We start from the raw sequence: 26,128 nt of genomic DNA on the forward strand, positions 1-26,128 counted from the left end.
GTCCAGCTCTCAATCAAGGATGAGTGTGTGTGTGAGAGAGAGAGAGAGAGAGAGAGAGAGAGAGAGAGAGAGAGAGAGAGAGAGAGAGAGAGAGAGAGAGAGAGAGAGAGAGGGGGGGAGGGAGAGAGGGGGGAGAGAAAGAGGGAGAGAGAGAGAGAGGGGGGAGGTATCGTATTCGGAGAAGTGGAAAAAGAGAATAATGATGACTAGCTTCGATATGCTTTTAAGTTTGATTGCCTATTTTATTTGTGCCGGCCCGTGTAACATCAAACATAAGCTAAGGAGAAATTACTGAAAGAGAAATGGCTGGAAGAGTATAGGTAGAAGACATGGACAGCAGGCTCAAAATGCAAGGTAGGAAGAAGCGATAATAAGACGAGATCAGGGAGGGTATTAAATGAAAAGGCATGATGAACGGAGAGGCTGAAGGACGGACAGATTTGTTTGGACGGGGCGAACAAGGGAAATGAAATCAGGAGATATGAACAACAAGAGGGAGACAAGTAAAGACAGAAACCAGCAGAGAGACATCTGATAGAGAGCCAAGAGTCAGGCTGACAAATGGGAAGACTGAGATTGAAATCAGAAGACCGGCACAAGTAAATCGGAGAACGAAAAACAAATATGAAACGCCGACGCGGCACCCGAAAGAAGAATGTCATGGAGCCGACAGGGTGTGCTCTGTGACGGAAATTGCGGACAGTAAGATGCAGATGGAAGCGGTGAGGTCGGCGGTTCACGGGCGGAATCGACAGGCGCTCGGCGGCCGGCCGGCGCCTCACTGCGACCGGGCGATCGATTCGTGCGGCGGCGCGCCGAGCGGGTCTCGTGGCGCGCCGCCGCGCCGGTCGGAGAGGAGTCGCCGCCAGTGGAGCAGCGTCCGGCGCCGGCCCAGCAGCCTCCTCCGAGCGCACCCGGCAGTACGTGAGCCGCCGAGCCCGGCCGGCCCCGCCGCGGGACTAGGTGGGGCTGTAGACCGCGGGTGTAGACCTTGACCCTGGCCTGTAGACCCTGACCCTGGCCTGTAGATCCTGACCCTGGGCTGTAGACTAGACCTTGAAATGTAGACCCTGAAATCAGTCCATTCATTCCGGACAGTTTGCAATGATACCGTGCATGGGCCCGTAGAACCCTGCATGAGTCCCTAACACCTTTAGACAAAGTCCGTGTAAATCTGATTGGTTACCTATCGGTTCCATTGACTCTCTAGGATCACCACCGCATCAATATAAGTCGAATCCATCGCGCCTATGTGATCATATCCCCATCTCATCGTTTTCACCCAGTCTTTCTACAGTTCTCCAGCTTACCCAGCCGACTCTGATTGATCCTCCCTCGGAGAATCTGGATCTGTCACACGGGAATCAACCGACCCAACTCCTACGTGTCTGTCCCCCGGGACCTACCACGGGAATCATCCGACCCAGCTCCTACGTGTCTGTCCCCCGGGACCTACATCCCACGATCGGCCTGCCTCAGCGTCCCGCGGAACCTCCCAAACCCAGCCATTCCGGCTCCGCCCAACAAGTTTGTTTGTCACAAAGACCCCCAAACTATGCGGATAATATATGTCGCATTTAACTTAATTAAACCGTTGATGTTTTCGCGTTAGCCAAGTTAATGTCCAGTCGGCTCCGGCTGCAATCTCCTTGCTGCCCTAAGTTACGAGGTCTGTGAGACGTATGGCAGCATCTGTTCTGGTAGCTTGTTTCTCGGCGTGCAAATAACGTGGCCGCACTTCCCAGTCGTTTGTCGCTGATTCAGATTGGATATGTCATGGGAGAAATGTCGAGAAACTCATGTGCCAGCACGGAGAGTCTGTGTTGTGTACGCATGGACATCAGATATGTCTCAGATAGTTCCTGGTAACTCGTGTGGGTTATAGTGTGCCCGGCAGTTTGCTCGGATTTATATGCAAGCTGTGCAACTGGTTGGATTTCAGGCCGACCGCCTGCCATGCATCTGCTGGGAACTCTTCCATCTCAATTTAGGTTCCCCTGGGTGCACTCAGAAGGGAACGACTGGGTATCATTTCTATTACAGCCAGGGATGAGACTGGGCAGGTTCTTGACTTTTGGAGTACTTAGGAGCGCTTCGATGAAACTCAGTAGGTAGGTATGTCATATTGTGTTGTCATATTGTGATTGCATCTTGGCAATGGTGAGCTGATTAATTTCAGTTTAGAAGTGCTGCTGTCGTAATCGTTATGATGTTCCAATGGCTGCGTTACAGTTTTTAAGCTGAACGTGTGTGATATAGTTTGAAACTAATAGTTGAACAAAATGACTGTGTTGTTGACAACTTGGTGTTGTTCGTAGGGTGGGGTGCGTACTGCGTGTGTCCTTTGTGATCGATAACAGTGCTGTGTTCTGAACAAAATGGACAATACACATTCCTACATGCATGCAACTTTGCAGGCGCCTACCATATTAGTGCATACTTTGTTATCTTGTTAGAAACGGAATGTGGTTGGGATGATTAGCTGCATGCCCCCAGATGAGCGTATGCATTAGATAGAGGTAGTTATGCATCGACGGATAGAAAGCACCGTGCCATAGACCACTGCATTACTGATATACGAGCCTTCCACGATTGTGCATAATATTCAATGCACAATCATGCTATATTACTGAACGAACATTTCATTCCATGGCTGATTAAAAAAGAAGAAAAGAACGCTGGACCTGCAAGAAATTGGAATTTTTTAAGGAATAATTTTGCAAGACTTCAAAATAGTTTACCTTCTGCCTCACAAAAGCCTTGGATAATTGTTGCTCACCTGCCCGCTTTAGTATCTTGGAGTTTTACCCGTGATGATATAATGAGAAAACTCGAACGAATTAAACTAAACAGTTTTTCATAAAACAAACCCATGATGAATATCGGTCCTTTTTTGCGTTGATTTTTTTCTCGCATAGATGCCTTTTTAGAAGCTTCTGAAATACAGCTCAACTTGAATGACTTTAGTCACAAGGAACATGGGTGTTTGAAGAACTGTGTGTTCAATATTTACATACCTATGTATGCTAGTTTGCTGAAGTTACCTTTCTAATATGTAAGATAATTGTAATTATCTTATTAAACTGCGGCAGTATCAACCATTACCCCAGTATCTCGGCCACCACTGGTCGTTTCTGCCGGGGCTCCCGTCAGAGTTAAGTCGTCTCATTTCGACCCCCGCCACCCACGACCCGCTCCGTCGACCTGAGCTGCCCGGGGACCCGTCCATCCGCCTCCAACTGAGCCCGTGCGGCCAATAGAGTCTGACAGTCACGGCGGGGGGGGGGGGGGGGGTGACGGGGCTGGTGGACGACCGGGGTCGGGACTGGATTGAGCCGCACCCATCACCATCCCACCCCGTCCCGTCACCGTCCACTGTGGGACCGTCAGGGACCCGGCACCCCTCCCCGACCCACCACCGGTCCCGCGGCGTGGTGCGCCGTGCGTGGCACGAGTTGGATAATCGAGTTAGTTCGGATAGCCTCAAACACCTGCTCGGGTTTCGCTCAGGCATTGGATTCGACTGGGTTTGTTCAGTTGTCGAGGAACTTTGCGCTGGAGTTTAATTTAAAGTTGCCGAATATATAATGAGTTTTGCTCTTGCGAATGCTTGTTATTCTTATTTTGTGCAGGGTTCGAGAAATGCATGTTTTTGCTTTCTTTTCCAGATATTTTATTTTACTTTTATTTTAGAACTTTTTCACATGACTTTTATTTGACAAGTTCTTGAGGGCACAAAAGCACCCTTTGAAAATATAAAAAACGTTGGTACCTCTTACAAGATATTTTAAAAAAGGGCTTTTATATTCATGAACTAAGCCATTCTCGTAAAGGATTCGAATCCTCGTAAAGATGTGGCCGACGAATGACCATCAATACGATCACCTAATCAATCCATTTGGAGGTCTCCAAATGGAGGTGACTAGGGTTACCCGCGTGCTCCGCAACGCGAAGAAGGGTTATTTTTGACCCGTGGGTATTGGGTTGGTCTGTGTCGATTTGGCTGGTAGGTATCCATTTCGTTCGGTTGCTTCTTGACGGCCAAGCATTTTGTAATAAAACAAAAAAAGATACATCGCATCGAGGTGCCCGTGTCGTATTATCATGCGTTCTACTTTAGAATGATTCGAAAACTGGCGTGAAGTCTTTTGAGGGCCATCGATGAATTTCGCTAAAAATGACGATGCAATGGTTTGGAAAATTTACGTTTTTAAGAATACTGTTGCTCATCATGCAAAAATGAAGACTTAACCTTGGTCAGAATTGAATGCTCTTTCCAACGGTGCCATTTTTGATTGCCAGATACATCAGATCATGGAGCAAAGCCATTTTGATGAACAAAGTGACACAAAATTGACAAACACCATTTTCTCCCGTGATTTGTACCACCTTGATTTGGATCAATCAGCTTTTCACAATTTTTATATGATAGGCGGTACATTTCTCTTGCCAACAGGCGTTGTTCCAACTCGCCCTGTTTAACGGTCACCTAAAAATAAAATCAATTCCAAAATCCGCCAAAAACCGCAATTTTTCAACAAAAGTGCCCTCCCCGGTGCACGTGGCGCGTGCTATCCTCTGTATCGCACACGATTCCATTGCCCATTCAATTATCTACACGATGCTGTTTGCCCCGTGCCGGTCGGACCCCTGGTCACCAAGATATTGCACCGGGACCGGAACCGTGTCGGCCGAAATTAGCCGTTTTCGCCCGATTTCGCACGCCGATTTATACATGTAAAGTCTATGACGCGAATTTGCACTTTTTGAGCACGCGCCACGCGCTCCCTATCAATCCGATCGAGAAAAGACCCCTCAAAGGCACGTCGCGCATCCTTGATCTATAAGTTGTGCAAATTTCACCGGGCTAAGTGCAACGGTCTGGCCTGTAGTCCACGCAAAGCACCACCAAGTCGGGACCTCGGTAACGGACAGACGCACCCTCCTCAAATAGTAATATAGACAAGCGGCTGCGCCACTTGCTTTGCTGCGTGGTAGGAAAAATTGCGGCACCAGCCAATTTGCTTTCGAATGGTGCTTGATTCATGTCGATGTGTCGTCTAGAAGCATAGATATGGACGGAAATGTGAAGAGAATTTAAAAAAGAACTGTTCTGAGGGCGTTGTTGGATGCAATTTGGGTGATACGGGGTCAAAGGGGTCAGCCCCGGTCACTTTGGGTCAGGCCAGGTCACATAGGTCACCTCTCGTCCGCTGGGATCAGCCCGGGCCACTATTCTGCTTTTGTCTCCACCACTACCCCTACCCCTACCACTACCCCTACCCTACCACTACCCCTACCACTACCCCTACCACTACCACTACTACTACCCATACTCCTACCCCTACCACTACCCCTACCACTACTACTACCCCTACCACTACCCCTACTACTACTCCTACCACTACCCCTACCACTACCCTACCCCTACCACTACCCCTACTACTACCCCTACCCCTACCAACACCGCCGGGTCATGTCAGGCCACAGAATAATTGGATCCAATCAGTACTAAAATATCAGACATAAAGTGTTCCCAGCCCTGCCCCTATTCGTGCCATTCCATTACGCTTAACCGTATTTGTCGGAAATGGCGCTTTGTGGCATATGTGGCGCATTGCGACAAACGCGGCGCATTTTCGCCCGGCGATTGAGCATGCATCTTGACACCAAATTACACCCATATCGGACTATATTTGACAAAACTGTGCGATTTGCGGCAAAAATGACGCCCTCAGATAATTGTGACGCATTGCGGCAAACACGGTGCATTTGGATACTCGTATCACAAACTGTTCCCATTGAATGAAAATCAACACATATTTTCGCCACTATTTATTCAAATTAAAACTTGCCCATCCGCCAATGCGAGGCACCCGCCGCCGATCGGCATGCATTTAGCTCACAAAGTTTGTCGACCCCGGCTCTCAATGAAGATATATGAACCGATCAAAATTTCATTGGCGTTCTTCCGGCGCCCGCCACGCGCGAACCGTGCACCCCAGCGAGTCGGAACCTAGAAAAGGCGCTGACCCGCTCTGTCACCTATAAGGTGTGCAAATTACAACCCCCTACGATATACCGTCTGTCCTGTAGGCCGGCTAAATTGAACCCACTACACGGCGTGGCGGACAAACAAACAAACAAACAGACGGATCCTGTTCAAATAGTAGTATAGACAAGCGGCTGCGCCACTTGCTTTGCTGCGTGGTGAGCAAATGCGAAAGCAAATTGAAAAAAAAAAACGCTCAACCGCCGCAAACCGCAAAACAAAAACACAAAAAAACGCAAAAAAGACGCCCGCATCGCACGCACCCTAACTGCCAACCGCAAACGCCTAAAAACGCCCGCATGCCGACAAACGCAAACACCGCACAAACAAAAATAAAAAACGACCGCCTCCAACCGCGAACAACAGCGCAAACGCCGCAAAAAATGAAAACCGCCCGCATCCCGCGCCCGCCCGCCGCCAACCGCAAACGCCGCAAAAAAATTAAAACCGCCCGCATCGCGCGCCCGCCCGCCACCAAACGCAAACGCCGCAACAAATGAAAACCGCCCGCATCGCGCGCCCGCCCGCCACCAAACGCAAACGCCGCAAAAAATGAAAACCGCCCGCATCCCGCGCCCGCCCGCCGCCAACCGCAAACGCCGCAAAAAAATTAAAACCGCCCGCATCGCGCGCCCGCCCGCCACCAAACGCAAACGCCGCAACAAATGAAAACCGCCCGCATCGCGCGCCCGCCCGCCACCAAACGCAAACGCCGCAAAAATGAAAACCGCCCGCATCCCGCGCCCGCCCGCCGCCAACCGCAAACGCCACAAAAAAACTAAAACCGCCCGCATCGCGCGCTCGCCCGCCACCAAACGCAAACGCCGCAACAAATGAAAACCGCCCGCATCGCGCGCCCGCCCACCACCAAACGCAAACGCCGCAAAAATGAAAACCGCCCGCATCCCGCGCCCGCCCGCCGCCAACCGCAAACGCCGCAAAAAAATAAAACCGCCCGCATCGCGCGCTCGCCCGCCACCAAACGCAAACGCCGCAACAAATGAAAACCGCCCGCATCGCGCGCCCGCCCGCCGCCAACCGCAAACGCTGCAAAACTGAAAACTGCCCGCATCGTGCGACCGCCCTCCGCCAACCGCAAACGCCGCAAAAAACACCCGTACCTCTACCCCTACCAATACCACTGGGTCACGTCAGGTCACGGACTAAGTTAATATAATAATAAGTACTAAAAATAAGACGAAGTGTTCCTAGCCCTGCTCCTATTCGTGCCATTCCATTACGCTTCATCGTATTTGTCGGAAATGGCGCTTTGTGACAAATTTGGCGCATTGCGACAAACGCGGCGCATTGTCACCCGGCGATTGAGCATGCACCCTTGCACCAAATTGCACCCATATCGGACTATATTTGACAAAACTGTGCGATTTGTGGCAAAAATGGCGCCCTGAGATAATTGTGGCGCCTTGCGGCAAACACGGTGCATTTTTAAGTTCCTATCGCAAACTGTACCCATTTAGCGACAATCAACACATTTTTTCGCCACCATTTATCAAAATCAATAATTTCACCATCCTTCAATGCGAGGCACCCGCCACCGATCGGCATGCATTTAGTTCACAAAGTTTGTCGACCCCGGCTCTCAATGAAGATCTACGAACCGATCAAAATTTCATTGGCGTTCTTCCAGCGCGCCCCACGCGCGAACCGTGCACCCCAGCGAGTGGAAACCTAGAAAAGGCGCTGACCCGCTCTGTCACCTATAAGGTGTGCAAATTTCAGCCCCCTGCGCCGTACCGTCTGCCCTGTAGGCCGGCTAAATTGAACCCACTACACGGCGTGGCGGACAGACAAACAAACAAACAGATGGATCCTGTTCAAATAGTAGTATAGATGTATCTTGAGGAATCAAAGCCCGTCAAACTGTCCGGATTTCGAAACATGATCCGCGGATGGTGGCTATGCTCGATATACATATTTTTAGCGTCTAACTGTGTAACTCTATTTTGTTACAGATAAAAAGTGACTCCAATTATGCCTACAATATCTGTTTGTGACCTTACTGTTGCTATCAATTACCTACCTAAAAAATGCAAACGAATCGATGCTTTTCAATTCTCATCTATGAATGACAAACGCCATACACCGTATCTTCAATGTCCCCTGCCCCTCTCCCCCCTCCCATCCCTCGTCGCTCCCGCCCATTTCTCCACGGCTCTCCACCTCGGACCATTAGAGGTAGCTACCTTCCTGTCATCGCTCATCTCTGTCTTCTTTCATGTCTCCTTTGGGGGACATCGTCACCCAATTTCGCGATGAATTATGACTCGAGCCGGGCGCCTCGGGGCTGACCGAAGCAGCTCCGTGTCCACAAGAAACTTACTGTCGGCGAAAATGGTTCACGGTGCGGCGGTTCTCCCCCTCCTGGGACGGCCGGTGGCCGGTCCCGGGTCGGACGGAGCCGGACGAGCCGCTCGTTTCCGCTATCTGCCGCTGCAGGACGTGCCGCTGCTGCCGACTGCAGAGACGGCATCAGCCAGCGGCCGTGTTGACACGCAGCGCTCTCGGCGGGCGGGGGCGGGGGCGGGGGCGGCCGGCATCCTTCGGCAACAGCTCGTCGGGAGGGAGGCGGCCGGGGCGACCCCGGCGGTGCCGGCTCGGCCGGCCGCTGCACAATCGATCTGGGGTCTCGAACGGCCCGACTGCGCCGCCCTGGCCGAGCCAGACACCCGCGCCCCGCCCCCGCCCGGGTCGCCGCCGCCCCCGCCCCCGCCCGGGCCGCCCGGGCGAGCTGTCGACCTGCGCCGGACCAGCTGCGGACAGCGCGACACACACGGCCGCCGCAGACAACATAAAATGCCAATCAGACGCCACACGGTGACGGTTTACAGAAAACACACAGCTGGGATTGCATTGTTCAGCGTGAACCATTTTATTCTTTCGCTGGAATAATGCAAATGCCTATGTTTATTGAGATTTGATGAAAACATCATATGCTTCATGCTATTGGCATACAACTCTAAAAAGCTGCTTTCCACATGCTATCCTTCCGGTAGCTTTCTGGCGCTATTCCCTGTCAAACATTTCGTGTTTGGCTCCCATTTTGATGAAGTTTCCTGCGCTCGCCACTGATGGTCGTTCGCTGAACGTTCGCCGTATCATGAAACACAACTTTTCAGCATGCCGGCAACGTTCAAGGCCAAACAAGCCACCTGACGTGCCGTGTTGTCTTTTCGCGCCAGAGCACGGACGGGGGCGGGGCGGCACGGCACGAGGAACAGCGCGGCGCGGCCCATCCGTTCCCCATTCTGACACTAAGAAGCAAGAAGGCGTGTCGGTGTCGGTTACTTAGCAGATGAGTGCGCTAGGAGACGGAGGGTGAGGGTGAGAGTGGGCCGCCGCTGCGCCGACGGCTGTGACTGCGTGCTGACGGAACGGGCCGTCGGCCGCGACGCCGGGGCGCAGTCACTGCGCTGATATGGTGATGCATGCGTCCGTGAGAAGAGCGATGCATGGAGGGTCAGAGAGGATGGGCGGCGGTGGGCGGCGGAGGGAAAATAGTGCGGCCATCAGAGCCGCGGCGCGCTGCTCGACACCACCGCCACACGTCACACAGACTGATGTGGTCTTCTGACTGATGTGACTGATGTGCGGCCGCCATCGGCACTGCCCATCGTGAGCCGGGCGCCTCGGGATGAAATATTTCATCATTTGTCACTTGAGTGTGATTTACGCACATCCGTTAGAAAAGTACGCACAGAAGCGCTACAGCCAATTATTTTACAAAAATGATCGCCCAGTTGGTGATGTTTTCATCTAAGCCTTTGATATAGCGTCTAACATGAACATCTAGTATTTCACAAATACTGAGCCGCCTAGCATTGTAGGTATCCATTAATCACACAGTCCACACTATTTGTTTATCATTGACATAGATGTTATCACTTTTTATCGTCTAATATTGTACCCTCTTTTTCTTTACTGTCTCCCAGCTGCATCCACTGTTTATTTTCTTGCGCTCTCTTTTTTCTCTCTCTCTTCACTGCACCCCTCTATCTCTCTCTATCTATCTTTCGCTCTCTCCCTTTCCGTCTCGTTCTCGCTCAGTGGTCAGAGTAATTCATCACATTCCAGAGATAACAATGGGCGTCTGATTGCAAGGCGGCTGCAGACAGAAGAAAAAACAGTCGAATAACGCCCGTGCCGAGCAAAAACGCCGCTTCAGATGGAATTGGAAGGGCAGAAGAATACATCGGCGCGCGGATAGTGGCTGTCAACACCGCTGTGCAGCCGACTCAGCTGAAGCGCCGTCCGCTTTTCGGATATGTCGAACGCTTTGGACAGCACTGCGTTGGTTCCGCCGCCGACTCGCGCCACGCATCCAGCGCCGCTGCAGACATTCCTGGCGCAAATGTTACATGGACAGAACACAGACAAGAGAGGAAAACCGGGGATCGACTGGTGGTTTTGAGACACTGACTTTGCCACAAGATGAGGTAGAACAGTAGCTTAAACGCTCCCCAGTACATACGTTTATTCTATTCGAGTCTGTCGACCGAAAATAAAGCAGCAGGCGGACCTAGAGAATTGAACATTTGTATGGGCGTATTTCACGCTAAACTGAACTGGTAGATGTAGGTATGTGATCGTTGAATGCGAATGGGAACCGATGCACGCAATGACTTGAAATAGAATATACCGACGTTTAGTAGAAGATTAGATAATAGCTAGACGCATGACATAGCCTAGTGGAATGCCAACGTTAGATCGTAGCATAGTTGAATTAGATTAGTATAGCTAGAAGCGAAATGTCATAGTGAACGATATATAGACCAGTAGTTTCTGGTCTCCGCAGTAGTACCGACTCGTCTAGTTTGTGTAGATAAAACATTGCACAGAGCGTAGTGCGAATGCCGCCTGGATATATGAACGAAGCACGATAGAATCTCAGTAGTCAACACCGATCAGCACACTCACGCATCACAGATTAACACAAAGCTGATCAACACACAAAACACAGGCCCGGGTCAACTGTGGGAGGTGGTCCCAATTATCGAACTCCACTCCCTCGACGAATACGGGTAAGCTTCTCCACCCCACGGCCTTCGTTCAGAGCAGGGAAATTTTCCAGATCGGCCGATTCTTGGGGTGTGAGGCGCGCACTCCACACAGGCTAAGTTGGATTCCGAGTCCGAGTCCCGGCTGGAGTCGGAGTCGGAGTCGGAGTCGCCATGGCCGGCCGGCTGGCAGCGTCGCGTCTTGTGCTCAAGGATCGTCAGCAGCAGGTAAGGCCGCGGGGGGGGGGGGGGGAGCTGCGGATGCTGCAGCGGGTAAGGCCGGGGGCTGCGGATGGTGCAGCGGTGGGGAGGAGATAAAAGTACTCGAATAAGGGGAGCGTAAAATGTAAAACGAGAGGTTGCATATTTGCACACGTGTGTGTGTGTGTGTGTGTGTGCAATACGTAGCTCTCGGTAATTACGAAGTAAACGTAAAATGTAAGTGATGAAACAATACCTAGAATTGCTTATAGTTCATATGGGATGCAGATGTTGTCAACAAGTTGAAACGTCGAGTAAAGGCTTGAACAAATGACCTCAGTGACTTGTTTTCAACTCTTGAATAAGGGCTTAGAAGCCTAAAAAATATTTGAATACGTATTAAGATAAATCAAATTACAGGAAACACTTGCTATTGAATGAAATGCAAAATGCATTCAGGCGCAACAGGCTATGCGCAACGCAATATACAATAGTTCAGTATGGTCTATCGTTCACACGAGCGAATTCCACACAAATCGCTGAATTTATCCATTTTACAATTCCATTCGCGTCAAAATTTACTGGAACGTTGCGACCATTCAAATCGCATTTTCTTCGAAAGCTTCATTCATAGCCTTTTCAGCAGACTTCATTACAGCTGTGCCGCTGCGGGCGATAAACAACATGCTCGCCCCGCGGCCAGAGGCGCTCACCACTTTCTGAGGCTCCCCGCCGAAAAGGCTGCGCCGTTTTGTTGTGAATTCGCCTCGTCACTCGTCGTGCGGGCATGCCGTCGGCGGATATTGTGCCAACTCCAATAGGCAGTTTGTTTCAGTTGGTGTCCTGCCGGGCGGTCGGCTCATATTTGAAAACGGAGACAAACTGTTGGACGGCGGCGATTTGTATGTCGTGATCGGGGATTGGACGCTGGATTATTGGGCTGTGGTCGCAACGGATTCGGCTATTTGCAATGGCGTCCCGTGTCGCTTGATTATGAGCCATAAAACGATGGAATATGTGATGAAGAGAAGATATGATTAAATAATGATGCTTTAAAACAGATAATTATTTGCCATAAAAATACGTAATGTACGCAGTAAAACAGGTACCTTTATCCAATTCCTCTGTAAATGAAATGTTCTTACAGCTCACTCACTTGCACCCACCTCTCTTCTTTCTTTCCTCTCAGATATTTTTGTTTTGATGGTGAGCAAAAAATTAGCAACCTCTTTGTTTTTAGCATACTTATTGTAGACTTTTTGACTCACTATAAAATGATAATCGTAGCGAGGTAACACAATCGGACCACTATGCAGAGACAGCAGTGACCTCTCCAGCTCAGTGTGCTTTTTCTGACCGTACACAGAATTCGGAGCTCCGTCTCCGCTGTGTGTTCAGTGCTGTCAGCACAGCAAACTGTCGGAACACTCCCCGCACAGGCGACTTTCCGACACAGTTATCAGGACAAACACGACTCGGCTATCCCAGTCAAACACTCTCCATGGCGGCGAATCGGAGCATATATGACTTGGCCGGACCAACTGTGGACATTGATCAAGACTCAAGAGATATCTGCGCTGGAATGTTGTTACTATATCAATGCATATTCTCGAACTCCTTGGCTTCAATTATATTGTTACAATGAGGGAGTTGGAGTAGATCTGGATCGTTAAAAATCAGGAGACCATACGTCGTTGTAAATCAACGCGTTTTCATTTTTGCACTGCACAAAGTAGCTTGCTGTCGGTTTCAGGTCTGTTTCTCGTTAACCGCTCGGAAAAGAGTCTGTGCGTCAATCTGCGCCACGCCATCAGTGTGCGCGGGACGCACTCGGCTCCAGTTGTAAATGCGCCACGTTCGCCGTTTGGCGGCCTGCCGTGATCACGCGCCGAAATTGTCTAATTTATGGTCCCACCGGTGGCGGCGGTCGGCGTGGCGCGGCCACCCCGCCTCACGGCCATCCGGGCACAATCCCGGCGCAGTGTGCGCCGCCGACGCACGCCAATAGAGCGGCGGTGTTGTCCAATCTATTCTGCGGCGATTATTGGGATGCTAGCAGCGCTCCCCCGGGATGCTACCAGCGCTCCCCGGGGCGAGTCGCGGCCTACTAATGGGATTAATCTGGCCGCGCGTTGTCAGGTCACTGTGAGTGCAGCACTCGAGGACAGGCAGACAGAGGCGGATCCAGCTCAGAGTTTTTTTGGGGGGGGGGGCAAACCATAACAATTTATCGATTCTTTCCATGCATCGTCCATAGGCGTAATGTTAAAATCATGCCGTTTGGGGGGGGGGGGCAAATTCCCATTTTGCCCCCCCCCCTGGATCCGCCACTGCAGGCAGAGGAGGGCACGGACGGCCTCTGAACGGTCACTGGCCAGGCGAGAAATGAAATCGACAGCGCGCCCAATGAGATGTGCTGGCTCAATGGCCGCTGTGACACAGATAGATAGGAGACGAACTGAACGTTTTGTTTGTAATGTGAATAAGTGACACGGACTCTCTAAAAATTTTGTCATACTGTCTGTTCGGCTTTTGGAGATGCGCAAAACGCTGCTGTTATGATTTTCAATTGTTCTGACAAGGGTAGTGGCTGTTGGTCACTCCCCACTAGCATCTGCTTTTGTTCCCTTTGTAATGTATTTACCTTTTATTCAACATTATTATTAAGGTGCCACCTTATATGATTATGCAGCCAGCCTCCTCGCTCGCTTCATTCTTAATCACGGGTAAACACGGAGCCACTTTGTTATTCGCTCTTTATAGCACCTTGCATAGTAAGAGCACCTTTCAGCGGTTTGGTATGCCGTTGCCACGCCGTGTTCGCTCCCGCTGCCTGTGAAGAGGCGGGTATCTGCCCCGCTTTCAGTCCGATGTAGAAGCTGTTTTCACTCGTCGGCCCGCGCCGGGGGCCAGTCACTTTCTGCCGCTCATTTCCGGACTTCGCGCCAGAAAGGCACAAATTATCATACAAACCCGGGCTTTACGTCCAGGCCAATGTAACTCCTGCTGGGAGCCCTCTATTTGTAGTCGTATTTTTCTACAGCTGCTCTGATGCTGCTCCACTAGAAGGCACCGCTACAGCAAGTGGTCCTAAAACAGCAATTCTCATATTTTCCGGTTATATGCTTTCAAGACTGGGTCAAGTGTTAGGGAAATGCATGCACGTTGACATATTCTTGACACCAAGCTATATCCTCTGACGAGTATTCTTTTTTCGATAGATCAGGGTGCTTTCATAATTACTTATTGCATCATATTTAAAATGTGAATGCTAATTTTCTTTTTAGATCAATTAACAAAAACTATTAGAAGCTGTTTGGCTCTTTGTATCAGTCTCACACGCGCGCAGGCGGCGATTTCTGCAGAATCAGTTCGCGCTACTGTTTGTCCAGCTGCCTGATACGTTTCCGAGCACGGGGATAAATTTCTGGCGAATCAATAGAGCCGCTGCGGGCGCCGCCGAAACTATCGGTGACAGTTTGTGGGCGATAGACTCGGGCGGGCCGATGGACTGCAGCTGCGCCCGGCTGGTTCGACTGTCTCCTCGACTCAGTGTCTGATCTGGTCCAGTGGTCTGAGGCATTTTTAGTGTGTCTCGCAGAATGATGTTCCCTTAGTATGTCGGTAGGCAGAGGAGACTGGCAGATATAAACGCAAAACGCTCTGCTTAAATGATATAAGGTCTGGATTGATATAGGTAGTGATTTCATCGTAAAGGTCATCTGGATGATCATTTGAATTTTATTAGACTTATGATATCACCGTCAAATATAAAGTTAACCATATGCAAAATACATGAAATAAAGATGTAAATAACCAGTTAAAAAGTTTTTGAGTTGGGAGGTACCGAAGCGAGAAGACATGTTGACACGGACTAATCTGCCAGGCTGTCCCCATCCAAGGAGCACGAACGGAAATGTTTTCCATTTCCGCGCTTCTACTAATTGCGGCTCGTTAGCTGATTGCATTGGCGAGGTCAGGACATCGCCTTTTAAAATAGATCGCCAGTGGCTCAACAACCCGATGTTTGGAATGGAAGCGTGGGAAGTATTTTTTTTTTTATCATTTCATTTCCTAATCATCTGTAACTTTTCTTTTGTGGTTACAAAAAGAACGATTGTATACCTATTATAAGTCATGCACGGATTCTATCTAAGGATGGGGGAAATAAATTGTAAAAATTGTAAGTAATTGCACTTTTTAACGTTAGCTTGTTAAAAACAGTAACACAGTTGCGAGATGAAGCACCAGCACCAATTTGTCCTCTACAAATGTTCAGTGAATCCAGAGTCGCTGATTTCCCTGATACAATCTGCTGCATCTCTCTGAAGTATTCAGCGAGCAGCGGACGGGCCGATTCGACCCATCTGTGTTTATGCCTCCCCGGCTGCCAGCTCCTTTCAAGATGCCTCGGCAGTGGTCTGGCTCCGCCCCAAGACCGGGCCGGGCCGCGCGGCTTCATCCGATCGCGGGGGTTACGAGCCTCTCTGCGGTGGCCGTTTCAATTTGGGCCGCCCAGATAAGGACTGATATTCGGGCCGCTCTGCGGTGCGCTCCTTCTCTGGTCTCTCGGCCCGCCCCGGACCCGCCGACCGGCGCTCAGCGATCGGAGGAGGGATTCCGAAACAATTCGTCTCTGCATCGGATGTGCAGGGAGTGCTGATGGCACTTATCAGCAAAGATAATAGCAACACTCAGTGTTACAATGAAAGACGAGAAAGCTGCGATAAAAAAACGCATTGAAAAGTTGTGTTAAGATGCAATTTTATGCATGGTACTGAAGGAAAGGTGTGGACACATGGCAATGCGTCCCTTCAGCATCCAAGTTGAATGTAATGTAAAAAATAAAAACAATATTCACAAGCTCAATGGAAAGAGGCTTTTAGCCAACTTGGAGCTTGGCTTTCTGAAAGCATAAAATGTCCTGCTAGCTAAATAGGACAAAATTTCGCCAAACCAAAAGATTTTCAGGGGGTTGGACTTAAACAACTGAATGAAAACGCTCTACGTTCTACGCATCTATTCCAAAGTCACTGTGAAGCTTTGCAGTCGTTCCCAAAACTCGGTAAGTCTGTTTTATGCTGACTTTGTTCACTTATGCAGTCATATCGGCCGCCGCTCATGTTCTTATAATGTCAACATTTCGGCCTGTGTGTATCTTTGTGCCGACGCGACGGGACGAGCTTGCCCTCGGGCCCCTGAGCACCGGCGCCCGCCACCTGGCAACGGCGGGCCAGCCTACCTCCTGGGGTCAGGGGTCAGCTGACCTTGACCGGCCGGTCGGCCCCGGGCGAGGGGCAAGCGGGTGAGACAGGTAGAGGGTCGCTATAGCCTGGCCATGACTCGTTGGCGGGAAATGCATGATGTAACATTTACTTGTGGCGCTGTCAATTAATTTTAATCGGCCGATGAGAATTAATTTTAGCTAACTGGAACGTACAATGCCAATAAATGCATATTGCTTTTGTTACATAAAAGTTGCCATGTAACAAAGCTCTAAAGATCTCCAATTTTCTGTTCTAGCATAATCCACAGCCACATGCAATCGCTACTATACTAGACAATTTAGCACAGGTGCGTGTGGTATCACCACACCCTCCAATCCCCGTGGAGCCCAGTCATCTCTCCGCTCCCGTTCCTTTTCTCCAAGGCCAGCATTGGCTCCCCCTCCGCCCCGCCCCCCGTCCCGCCGGATGTAGACGCGTGTGGCGCATCCGAGATGTCCTGTCGGTCGCTCCGCAGGGTGCTCCTGGTCTCGGAACTGAATTAGTCGGCGCTGACAGATGGGCTAGACGGACACGGGGCCGCTATGCTGGCGACAATAGGGCCCTGAGTGCGGCCGGCCGCTGCCGCAATCACAGTCAATCGGAAATGGTTAGCGATAAACGTCCGTCAGCACTCCGCCTCTATCCGGTAGGGTGGGTGGAGAAGGGAGGAGAAGAAAACGTCGTTTACGGAAATCGAACATATCCGGTCCATAATCTATTGTGAGTTTTCGAGTAGTAAAATGTCTGTTCTGTGCCTTTTCATTGTGACAAGAAAGCTAGCCACAGAATTCAGATGTGATTTTTAAGTATTTCTGTTCTTAATTTTTTCCTGTCGAAGACAGCAAGCGCAATTTAGTCCCCAAAACATGATTGCATCATCGTAAGGCAACCAATTTAAACAAGTATTGAACAAAGTGTAGTTACTGTATCCAATTACTCACAAAACAATAATATCAATTAGCAAATGAGGCCGAGGGTTGAGATTTGAGAACTAATATTTTATATCCTCCCTGCAAACAAAATGGCGCTTATCAAAGCTGCTTGTTGTTCTCAGTGGAAAACTTCTTCCGAGTTTGTTGCGGTGCAAACAAAAACCGCCCAGAGATAGGGAACTACTTTATCGGCGAATATGACATCCGCTCGAAGGCAGTGCATAAACTTCCATCTGGATAATGGATTGGAAGTGGGTGATGCTCCGTCAGCCGCGGGACAACTTTTGTCGTCGGTTACTGGCCACATGTAGGACATGGAACTTCCTGTTCCGTTCGTGAAACCTTTCCCTGGGGGATGACTATTGGCTTTCATAGGTCGTGGTAAAACTGGGCTGGCTTTGGGGAAGGTCAGATAGAAAACCGAAGTTCAAAGGAAGTTACCTCCAATACAAGATTCCGACTTGTCATCTTTGCAAACAAATCATTCAGTATTAGATAACACGTTGTTTCGAATTGCCTAGATGCGATCGGCAAGCAGCCGCCCGCGCCGTGCCTGCCCGTTCCCAGTTTCGAGTTGTGCGGTACAGTATACCTTTCAGGCGCTCGATGCTAGCGCCATCTATCCTCGGGAATATAAGCGCCGTACGGCAGGGCTGGGCATGCGCGTCGCCGTTAATGAATATCTCTCAGCGGGTATGCGAAAAACATGGCCAGAAAGAGATATATTGACTGATAGACAGTGAATGTAAGCCAGTTTTACATGTAACATAGTCTGCATAAAGTCACCGGCAGTCACAGTCACAGATCGTTGTCTGTAGGACAAGCAAAGCCTGCCAGACTATCATACGTTGACTGTTGTCTCTGTACCAGTCTGTCTTGGAGTATCTGTCTGGCAGACCGCGACTCCGGCCGACAGACTGTATCTAGTGTTGACTCGCGATCGACCTGAAGACTCCGTCCCGTCGGCCGACCGGGTGATCACCGCCGACAGGCCCACATAAATACACTCCGATCGGCGGGGAAAAGGGCTGAATCGGCACCCGCTGCTGAACAGCTGTCTGTGGCTCCATATGGGCCGCCAGGCTGTGCCACCATTGACTGGGAATGTGATGTTTTCCTGGCTTATGGCTATCATATACATATTCTGGATGTGTTTTTTTGGCAGACTTACTTTTAGGGGGGGGGGTCTGATCTGGCATTTGCAGTTTATTTTCCTTGTATTTACGCGTTGTATTTGTTTTGTATTTGTTTCCTTACAACATTTGTACGCATATAACTATTTGCGAAGCAATTTTGTTCATTTATTGTTATATGTGGCAGCGACTGCTTTCTCAAACGAAACGCACCATTTTCTACCCATACGTTAGCCATCGTTGCAATTTATTTCAGCAGAATGAATTAAAATAAAACTTCTGCGTGTGGCTCCCGCAATCACAATCATTGGCATCCGAAATCAGTTTCATTTATTTCCGAGATATATCAGGACACAAAAGACAGTCAATCTCATGCCAGCGCGACTCCGTAAATCGGCACATGACACTGATGCCGTAACTCACACAAAGGCGACGTCCGCACACCATTTCGATGCATATAAATCCACATAACTCACTGTCCGTGACAGCTGTGTGTTTGGAGATCGGGCAATCAGTGTAAGTTTTCCGCCGACTCCCCGTGATGACACCGGAGACAAACGCAGAGCCATCTGTCGGCAGATACGCGCCGTGTGGTGTAACCGACGGTGAACACTGCCCATAACACACACATCGCCCCTATATCGGCCACTGTTACGGCCCAGAACGGGACCGGGTTTTTCTGGAACTCCCCAAAATAGCGGCTCGCCGAGTATCGGCCGGACGCGCCGGCCGTGTTGCCCAGACATCGGCTTTCCATTAGGGCAATGGACGAGCGGCGGCCGGGCGGCAGTCGGCGGCGGCCGGCAGCGGTCCCGGCTCACTTTCGGGGTCATTCGACTGAGGGCGTCGATAGAAGACTGTTGCTTGAATAAACGCCGCAGCGCTGTTCGATGGCACACGGAAAAAGACAAATGGATTGGGATTGAGGCATGAAAGGCAGCGATATTTCGTTCTGCTCAAAATCACAGCACGATGAGATGCATAGCAGAATAAAGTTGCCAACTACATATAAACCAATGTAAAGGAGGCGACAGGAGAAAATATCAAAAGAAAAAAAAGCAACAACTGACGCCGAATCAAGGCCCGCACTGTTTAAAGAAAAAAAGTGTAACCTTTTCAAAAGGCTATTTGATTTGACGTTGCTGGGAAGTGTGACAGCCATAATTGAATGCTGGCAGTCCAAAGCCAGGACAATTATTTCTCACACCCGAATGATTGCAGGATTATCGTCATAAGCGTTTTAAGGCCATTCAAAGCAGTCGGCTACAATTCTAGATGTAGGTTTATGAATATAGGATCACATGGAAACATTTTCAACACCAGCAGCCATCCAAGTTAGATTGCTTAAGAGGTTTATGTCCTCGAAATTTATTCGAATTTAGGATAAGCTATGTGATCAGCTAACGCAGGCCAGCCGTCTCCGTAGTCCGTAAGCTCATATTTATTTATCATGTGTTGATGGGGCTCATGACACGAAAACTACTTATAGGCAATAGATTGACGTTCTTGCTGGATCTGACTGTTATTACGGAGCGAGCGAAGCGAGCGGAGTCTTACGTAGAATAACGGAAATTTCTGAGTATGAGCGGCCGGCCGGCCGGCCGGCCGTGCGGACGCTTTTGCGAGGCTTATATCTCAGCAACCACTTGACCGATTTACATGCGGTAATTTTTGTAGGGTAGCTTCATTCCTTCTACCAAGTATTGGACTATTCCCGATGCATGTGGGTGACCCCTTATGCACGTGCCACGTGCAAAACGAAGAGGTGTCACTTTTGTAATTGTTGCAATATCTCGGTAACTACTTGGCCGATTGCGCTGAAAGTTGGCATGTAGGTAGGCACCCACTAGGCACTGCATATCCATGTGCCAGAGTTGGGGTGCTGCTGCACGTGCGCACGTGCAGGGGTCGTTTCCAGATCTCGAGAACGGCTGGACCGATGACGCTCAAATTTGGTACACAGTTAGGGACCAGTTAGTAGGGTGCCGTGCACAAGTCAGTTGGGACCCATTTTGCACGTGCGCACGTGCAGGGTGCCGCTCCCAGATCTCGAGAACGGCTGGGCCGATTGTGCTCAAATTTGGCACATCGCTAGAAACCGGTCAGTAGGGTGCCGTGCACAAGTCAGTTGGAGGTACCCCCTCGGAATTTCGCACGTGCAAGACTCACCCCCTCGCTCGCTCCGTTAGTCGCCCCAAAAGGCGCTATACTGGTAGACTATTGCTGGAAAGTGTTTATGGTGTACTTGCATGGGAAGGGATCTAGGGGAGAGTGGGGTAATTTGGCCGGTGGTGTAAATTGGCCGCCCCCACCTGTACGAAAGCTGATAAAAGTGAATGAAATAACTTTAGTCTCTATTCATTTGTCATCGGCAGAACTAACTCGAGAACAAATGTCAAAACTTTCCCCCTCTTAGTTTTATTCAAAATTAATAAAAGGTGAATTACGTTAGAAAATGGTAACTTTTACTTCCGTTTGAAAATTTGTATAACATGTAGTATTTGGGCTGTAAACGAATTCGAACATTAAAGCGCCATTTTTGAGGGTGTTCAGCGGTTCCAAGAGCAATTTCATCTAGTTCTGTAAAGCCATGACGACTTTATAGACAAAAATTTTCAGAATGGCAATGTGGGGTTATTTGGCCGGGACTAGCGGGGCAACTTGGCCGGTGCGCTCAGAGTCACTATGCTGGGTCGGCCGAGTTGTCATGGTCAATTATACCATGAAAGACATAATTCATGACCAACTTTGACTACCTTGATGCCATATTTCCTATTGGACAGCTGTAAGGGCATGTGACGTCATCAAAGGTTACCTAACGCTTTTTTGCTAATAAATACTTACAGAAAAAAGATGCAGCCGCGCAAATGGTCTCATTGTGTTCAGCTCGTCAAGGCGCATCGAATGATATACATGATGACCTTGAACTCACGTAACCTTGAGGTCAAGCGACCTGAGGTAACGTGACCTGAAGCCAACCTTGACCTTGACCTTGACCTTGACCTCTCGAGGTCAACACATACATGTTTCGATGCGGAATGACGAGAGAATTACGATGGTACTTTTAGTTTTGGCCTAACTTGATTACTTCAAAAGTTATTCGTAAAAAACTGTCATCGCATCTAGAGCAGCTATTTTGACTATTTTCGACCCCTGTGACGGCTGAGTCAACCTCCAAAATGCTTCAAATGCGTCGTAGGACACGCGTCATTGCTGAATGTGAAGCTGACTCGCCTATAACAAAAATCATGGCCTCAAACTAACACCGGCCAAATTGCCCCACACCCCCGGCCAAATAACCCTGCTAGTGGGGTAATTTGGCCGCTTTGCAGACCTTTGTAATACGCCACAATTTCAATATAAGTAGTTACTCAATCATTTCAAGTTTACAGTCCAAGAAAGTAAAATGTATGCCACACCTGTCAGCGTTGAGAAAATGCAGAAATGTGTTGTCGATTTTTAGTTACATCGTTTTCTAAAAAAAGCGGCCAAATTACCCCACTCTCCCCTACTTTGTTTTATTGCAATCTGACCAACTCAAACAGTGGTGAACGGCGTCTCGAGCTCTTTATCAACGTTGTTTGTATATCTTGAGACCCGCCGACTACCCATGGTCTCAGTTGTTTCATCATTGAGACCTCGACTTCTTAAAACAAAAAATATGTTTCGTAAGTGTCTGAGCTCCAGCGCAAGAACTCAAAAGTGCGACTTTCTACTTATTTCAACTGAAAACGCGACGCATTGACTGGACTGGAGATTGTGATCTGACCAGGTCACCTCGTCGCCTCTCTGCGACAATGTGCCTGAATCCACACGGCGCCATCAGCACGCCGGTTCGACTGAGTCGAGCTGTCGTCTACCAAAGCGCCCGGGACCGCTCCATTCCCAGAACTCCGGGGCACTGTTTGACTTCCAATCGCTATTGAAACGTTACGGTCGGCCGTTCTGTTGACAATGGCCAGATGGGGGCCGATGCCGGCCGGCTGCCGGCTGACGAGCTCTCCTCAGCGGTGCAGATGGCGCCCGGCAGCTCTCTCAATGGGTCGCTCGGCGGGGGTCGCCGCTCCCCAGAGAGTCATTCCAGGTCGGTCAGAGCACTGGCGTTACGAACCCCGTGCAATGAAGTCGGACAGAGCCTCTCACGAACATAGTTAAATGCTGTCCTGATTACATATGACTATAGGTTGGAGTGGGTAAGAGGTAATTTTGTGAAGGACGACACTAGGAGGTACAGCTAAGTTATGTACATATATGGGTGTGAATTGGGTGCCTGGGCCAGTGCTGTTTTTCAGGATAATTATCCTTCATCATGAGGTCGCAGTCAGTTCTCTGGCGCCTTAGTTTTCCAAAGGCCAACAAAGGCTAGCAAAGCCACACTACCTATTTCAGCATTACGTTTCTAGATAAATTTTCGGTAAACAAATTAAAAAAATTGCTGGCGTGGTCCACATCCACGCCTCCAGTATTCATGAGTCGACCCAGGGCGACCGCTCGACAGCATATTGGTTTAAAGCCTCCGGCAATATATCCAGTGGCGAGAACACATCACGTCTGTCTTTCGCTGATCCCTGAGCGACCATCGGACGGACGTGCCCGGACTGCGGCTCTGCCCGCAATCCGCGCCGTTATAACTTGGGCGCCGCCCCGCCCCGCCGGCGGTATATGTATCTGATCCAGTGTTCATTTCCGACCTCTGCGTGACCCGAATGATCGCACGCCATCGAGCTCTTTTTAAGAGCGTTATCCGGCGAAATCACCGCGATAAAAGCATTGTCGGACAACATAGGATCGGTTAGGGTAAGCGTTTTGTAGCTGCCCACAAAGCGGCTTTCAAATGTTGACCTTGCGATGGAAGATGTGGGCGCGAGAAGCCTTTCATTCTACAGTACAAACATGTTCTTAACTACTATTTAGCCTTGAATTAAACCAGACAAACGCATTTCTAGGTCCCTTTCCTTTACCGTTTCATAAGAGCGAATGTTATCACCGCATCTTCACGAAGCTGCGTGACCTTTTGGAGGATTCGTGACCCTAAACAAACTACTCGTGCTCGATTTTACACCAATCATCGAATCGATGGGGGCTGCGGTGGGCGATTTCAGCCTGCAGCCGAGCGTCACCGGCCCTCCCTTCCTACCGACGGCTCTCTCGGGACGGCCGGCTCGGAGCGTCGGCCTCGTCTCGACCTTGGCAGACGGGGCGCGTGTTTTCGCCCGGATCGGCGGCCATAGATGGAAATCAATCCGTCGACGTCTCCGTTTGCATTCATCGTCCGCGCCGGAGAGCGATGGCTCCGCTGACGGTTAACGCAATTACCGGACTGGCGCCGCTCGAAAAAATGTAGCGAGGGGATTTAGAAAAGAAAGAAAAAAAGAAGGAATAAAAAAGCTGCATCTTCTTTGCGGTTCATCAAATACTGCGGTCCTCTGTCATTCAGCTGGTTGTAGCAGAGAGAATAATTCGCTGCTGTAATGCTGTCGGTAGTAGAGCTGGTGATACAGGGGAACCTGAGAGTCGTTGAAGAGATCCCGAGATAGATCTATAGAGAGATCCAGATAGTGATGAGATCCTGAGATAGATGTAGGTATCCTTATAGGGATCTGGATACAGATAGAGATGAAGATGAGATCCTGAGAAAGATCTTGGGATGACGTCCACCTGGGAGAGATGTAGATATAGATCCACCTTGCGTACAAATACATCTGATGGAAGATGCTTTTTAATTTAGAGGCTTGATGATTCTGTTCATTGTATAGACCATGATGCACGAGATGCTTCTTCACTGCTCGGATTTGGGATAGAGGGATCCGATCAGCTGGGTTTGCGGCACAGTTGGGCAGGTGAAGGACAGGGCATTCGAAGTCCCGATGACCACTGCCAAACATATGGGTGGTAATTACATTGATAAATTGAATGTGATCATTTGTCCAGTCACCCATTCCTATACTGGCCTTCCCATTAAGAAAATTGCCCACTTAATTCGTATTAGCGTTGCTAGTTTTAACTGCCCTCGAGAATCATTTGTTCGACTGCCGTAACCGAATTCTATCAAATTCCTATCGGCCTTATTCTAAGATTCATGCGTCGTCATTCTCACACCCTTGCTCGCATTACGTTTGCATTTCATGTATTCACCCAAATTTAATTGATAGCCCCCGAAATTCCCTCCGATAGTGTTAGGCGTCTTACAAACCAGGGTCTCCCCGGCGAGATAAATGTCTCATTCCGAAATCCATATGCATGCTCCGCTAACCGGCGACTAAGATACTTATCGCAGGGCCGTCCAGAATAATTGCACAAATATCCACCCTGCTAATTTATGGGATCCACTACACGTCCGATAGACTTATGGTACACATATACGCGGTTTACATCCGACTTATCTCTCTATCCGGGAGAGATTACCTATGCCCTCTTCCGGTCCGCGTGTAACACCTCCGTTCACGACCCAGGGACCACCGTTCATATCCTGGAACTCTCCTCAGGAACTCTCCTTAAACCATGGGATTTACTCTTCAAGGCCTTACGTGTCCTGGAGTACATTCTTCCCTCCCCTGAGGCTGTCCAGTACCGATTAAGGTACCTTTACAAAATAAGTATGAGGACTTATTCGGGACACTACGGCTCGCCTTATCCGCACTTTTGGGTGACTCACCCCTGACCCTCGGCTTCTTGCCTTTGGCATAACTTACTCTCCACTGCACACTGTGCCAATCTTCCCCTTCCCCCTGCCGTAGAAACCTCTCACTGCCTTCTCACCCAGTGTTACCTAAGCGGGAAAATTAACAGTGGCCGGTACCACTGGCGGAAAACGTGCATATGCCCTGCGTACGTGACGGTGTGTCCCTCTTATTATTCCGGTCTGGACGTGGGTTTAGAGAAGTGCATCTGTGTCTCATACAGTCATGCTGGTAAACATTACGCCATAGGAGACGGGCAAACAAGCCGTCTGCGCCTCACAATGCCCTGTGCCAATATTGGTGGAGTAATTATTGGCGCTAACTCGTAAGAACGCGAATAACAGAAACGCATTATTGATCCAAACCTAATCGTAATCTCAAGTCCATAATTGCTGCTGCACGCATGAACCTAATCACTAGTTCTCGTATACACTCCTAGCAGACCTTGAACCGCTCTTGATTTAATCAGATGATCTAGAACCAATTAGTACGCACCGATCTGTCGTCTGGTTGTGATCCACCGTATCATAGTGAATTACTGAATGCTCAACGGAAATGACTCCTTGAAACTCGTTCGATAGCTTCTGATGGGCTACTAGTTACCTATACAAATTATCTTTATAGAGTGCCAGAATATTGTCATAGGGGTCCCTAGCCTTTCATAGAAAATATAATTTAAATCATCCTATTAGCAGTAAACAATGCACATCAAACGAAGTGCAGTCCTAAATATCAAATAGCATGTCATATTTAAAATTATGCATTAACTGTTTACGTTCTTATCCCGTTGCAACTTTCCACAACTAACCATGCTCCCATACGTGACCTTCATCTACCGCACGCGCCCC

The 26,128-nt window shown here is 49.4% G+C and overlaps 1 protein-coding gene across 2 annotated transcripts in view; it reads left to right on the forward strand.

Annotated features, from left to right (window-relative positions):
- The first annotated feature begins 863 nt into the window (after window positions 1–863).
- Window positions 864–26,128, forward strand: part of LOC122367073 (neo-calmodulin-like) — a 47,959-nt gene continuing 22,694 nt past the window's right edge. The window contains exons 1-2 of one of the 2 annotated variants that reach the window (XM_043339855.1): window positions 864–963; window positions 11,142–11,295. In XM_043339855.1, coding sequence (XP_043195790.1) covers window positions 11,242–11,295 — 54 coding nt within the window. In that variant the 5' untranslated portion in view covers window positions 864–963; window positions 11,142–11,241. The remainder of the gene's footprint in view (window positions 964–11,141; window positions 11,296–26,128) is intronic. The other variant, XM_043339856.1, reaches the window with a different exon arrangement.

This window comes from Amphibalanus amphitrite, unplaced genomic scaffold (genome assembly GCF_019059575.1).
Source record: "Amphibalanus amphitrite isolate SeventyFive unplaced genomic scaffold, NRLGWU_Aamphi_draft 000849F_arrow, whole genome shotgun sequence".
Classification (NCBI taxonomy): Eukaryota; Metazoa; Arthropoda; class Thecostraca; order Balanomorpha; family Balanidae; genus Amphibalanus; species Amphibalanus amphitrite.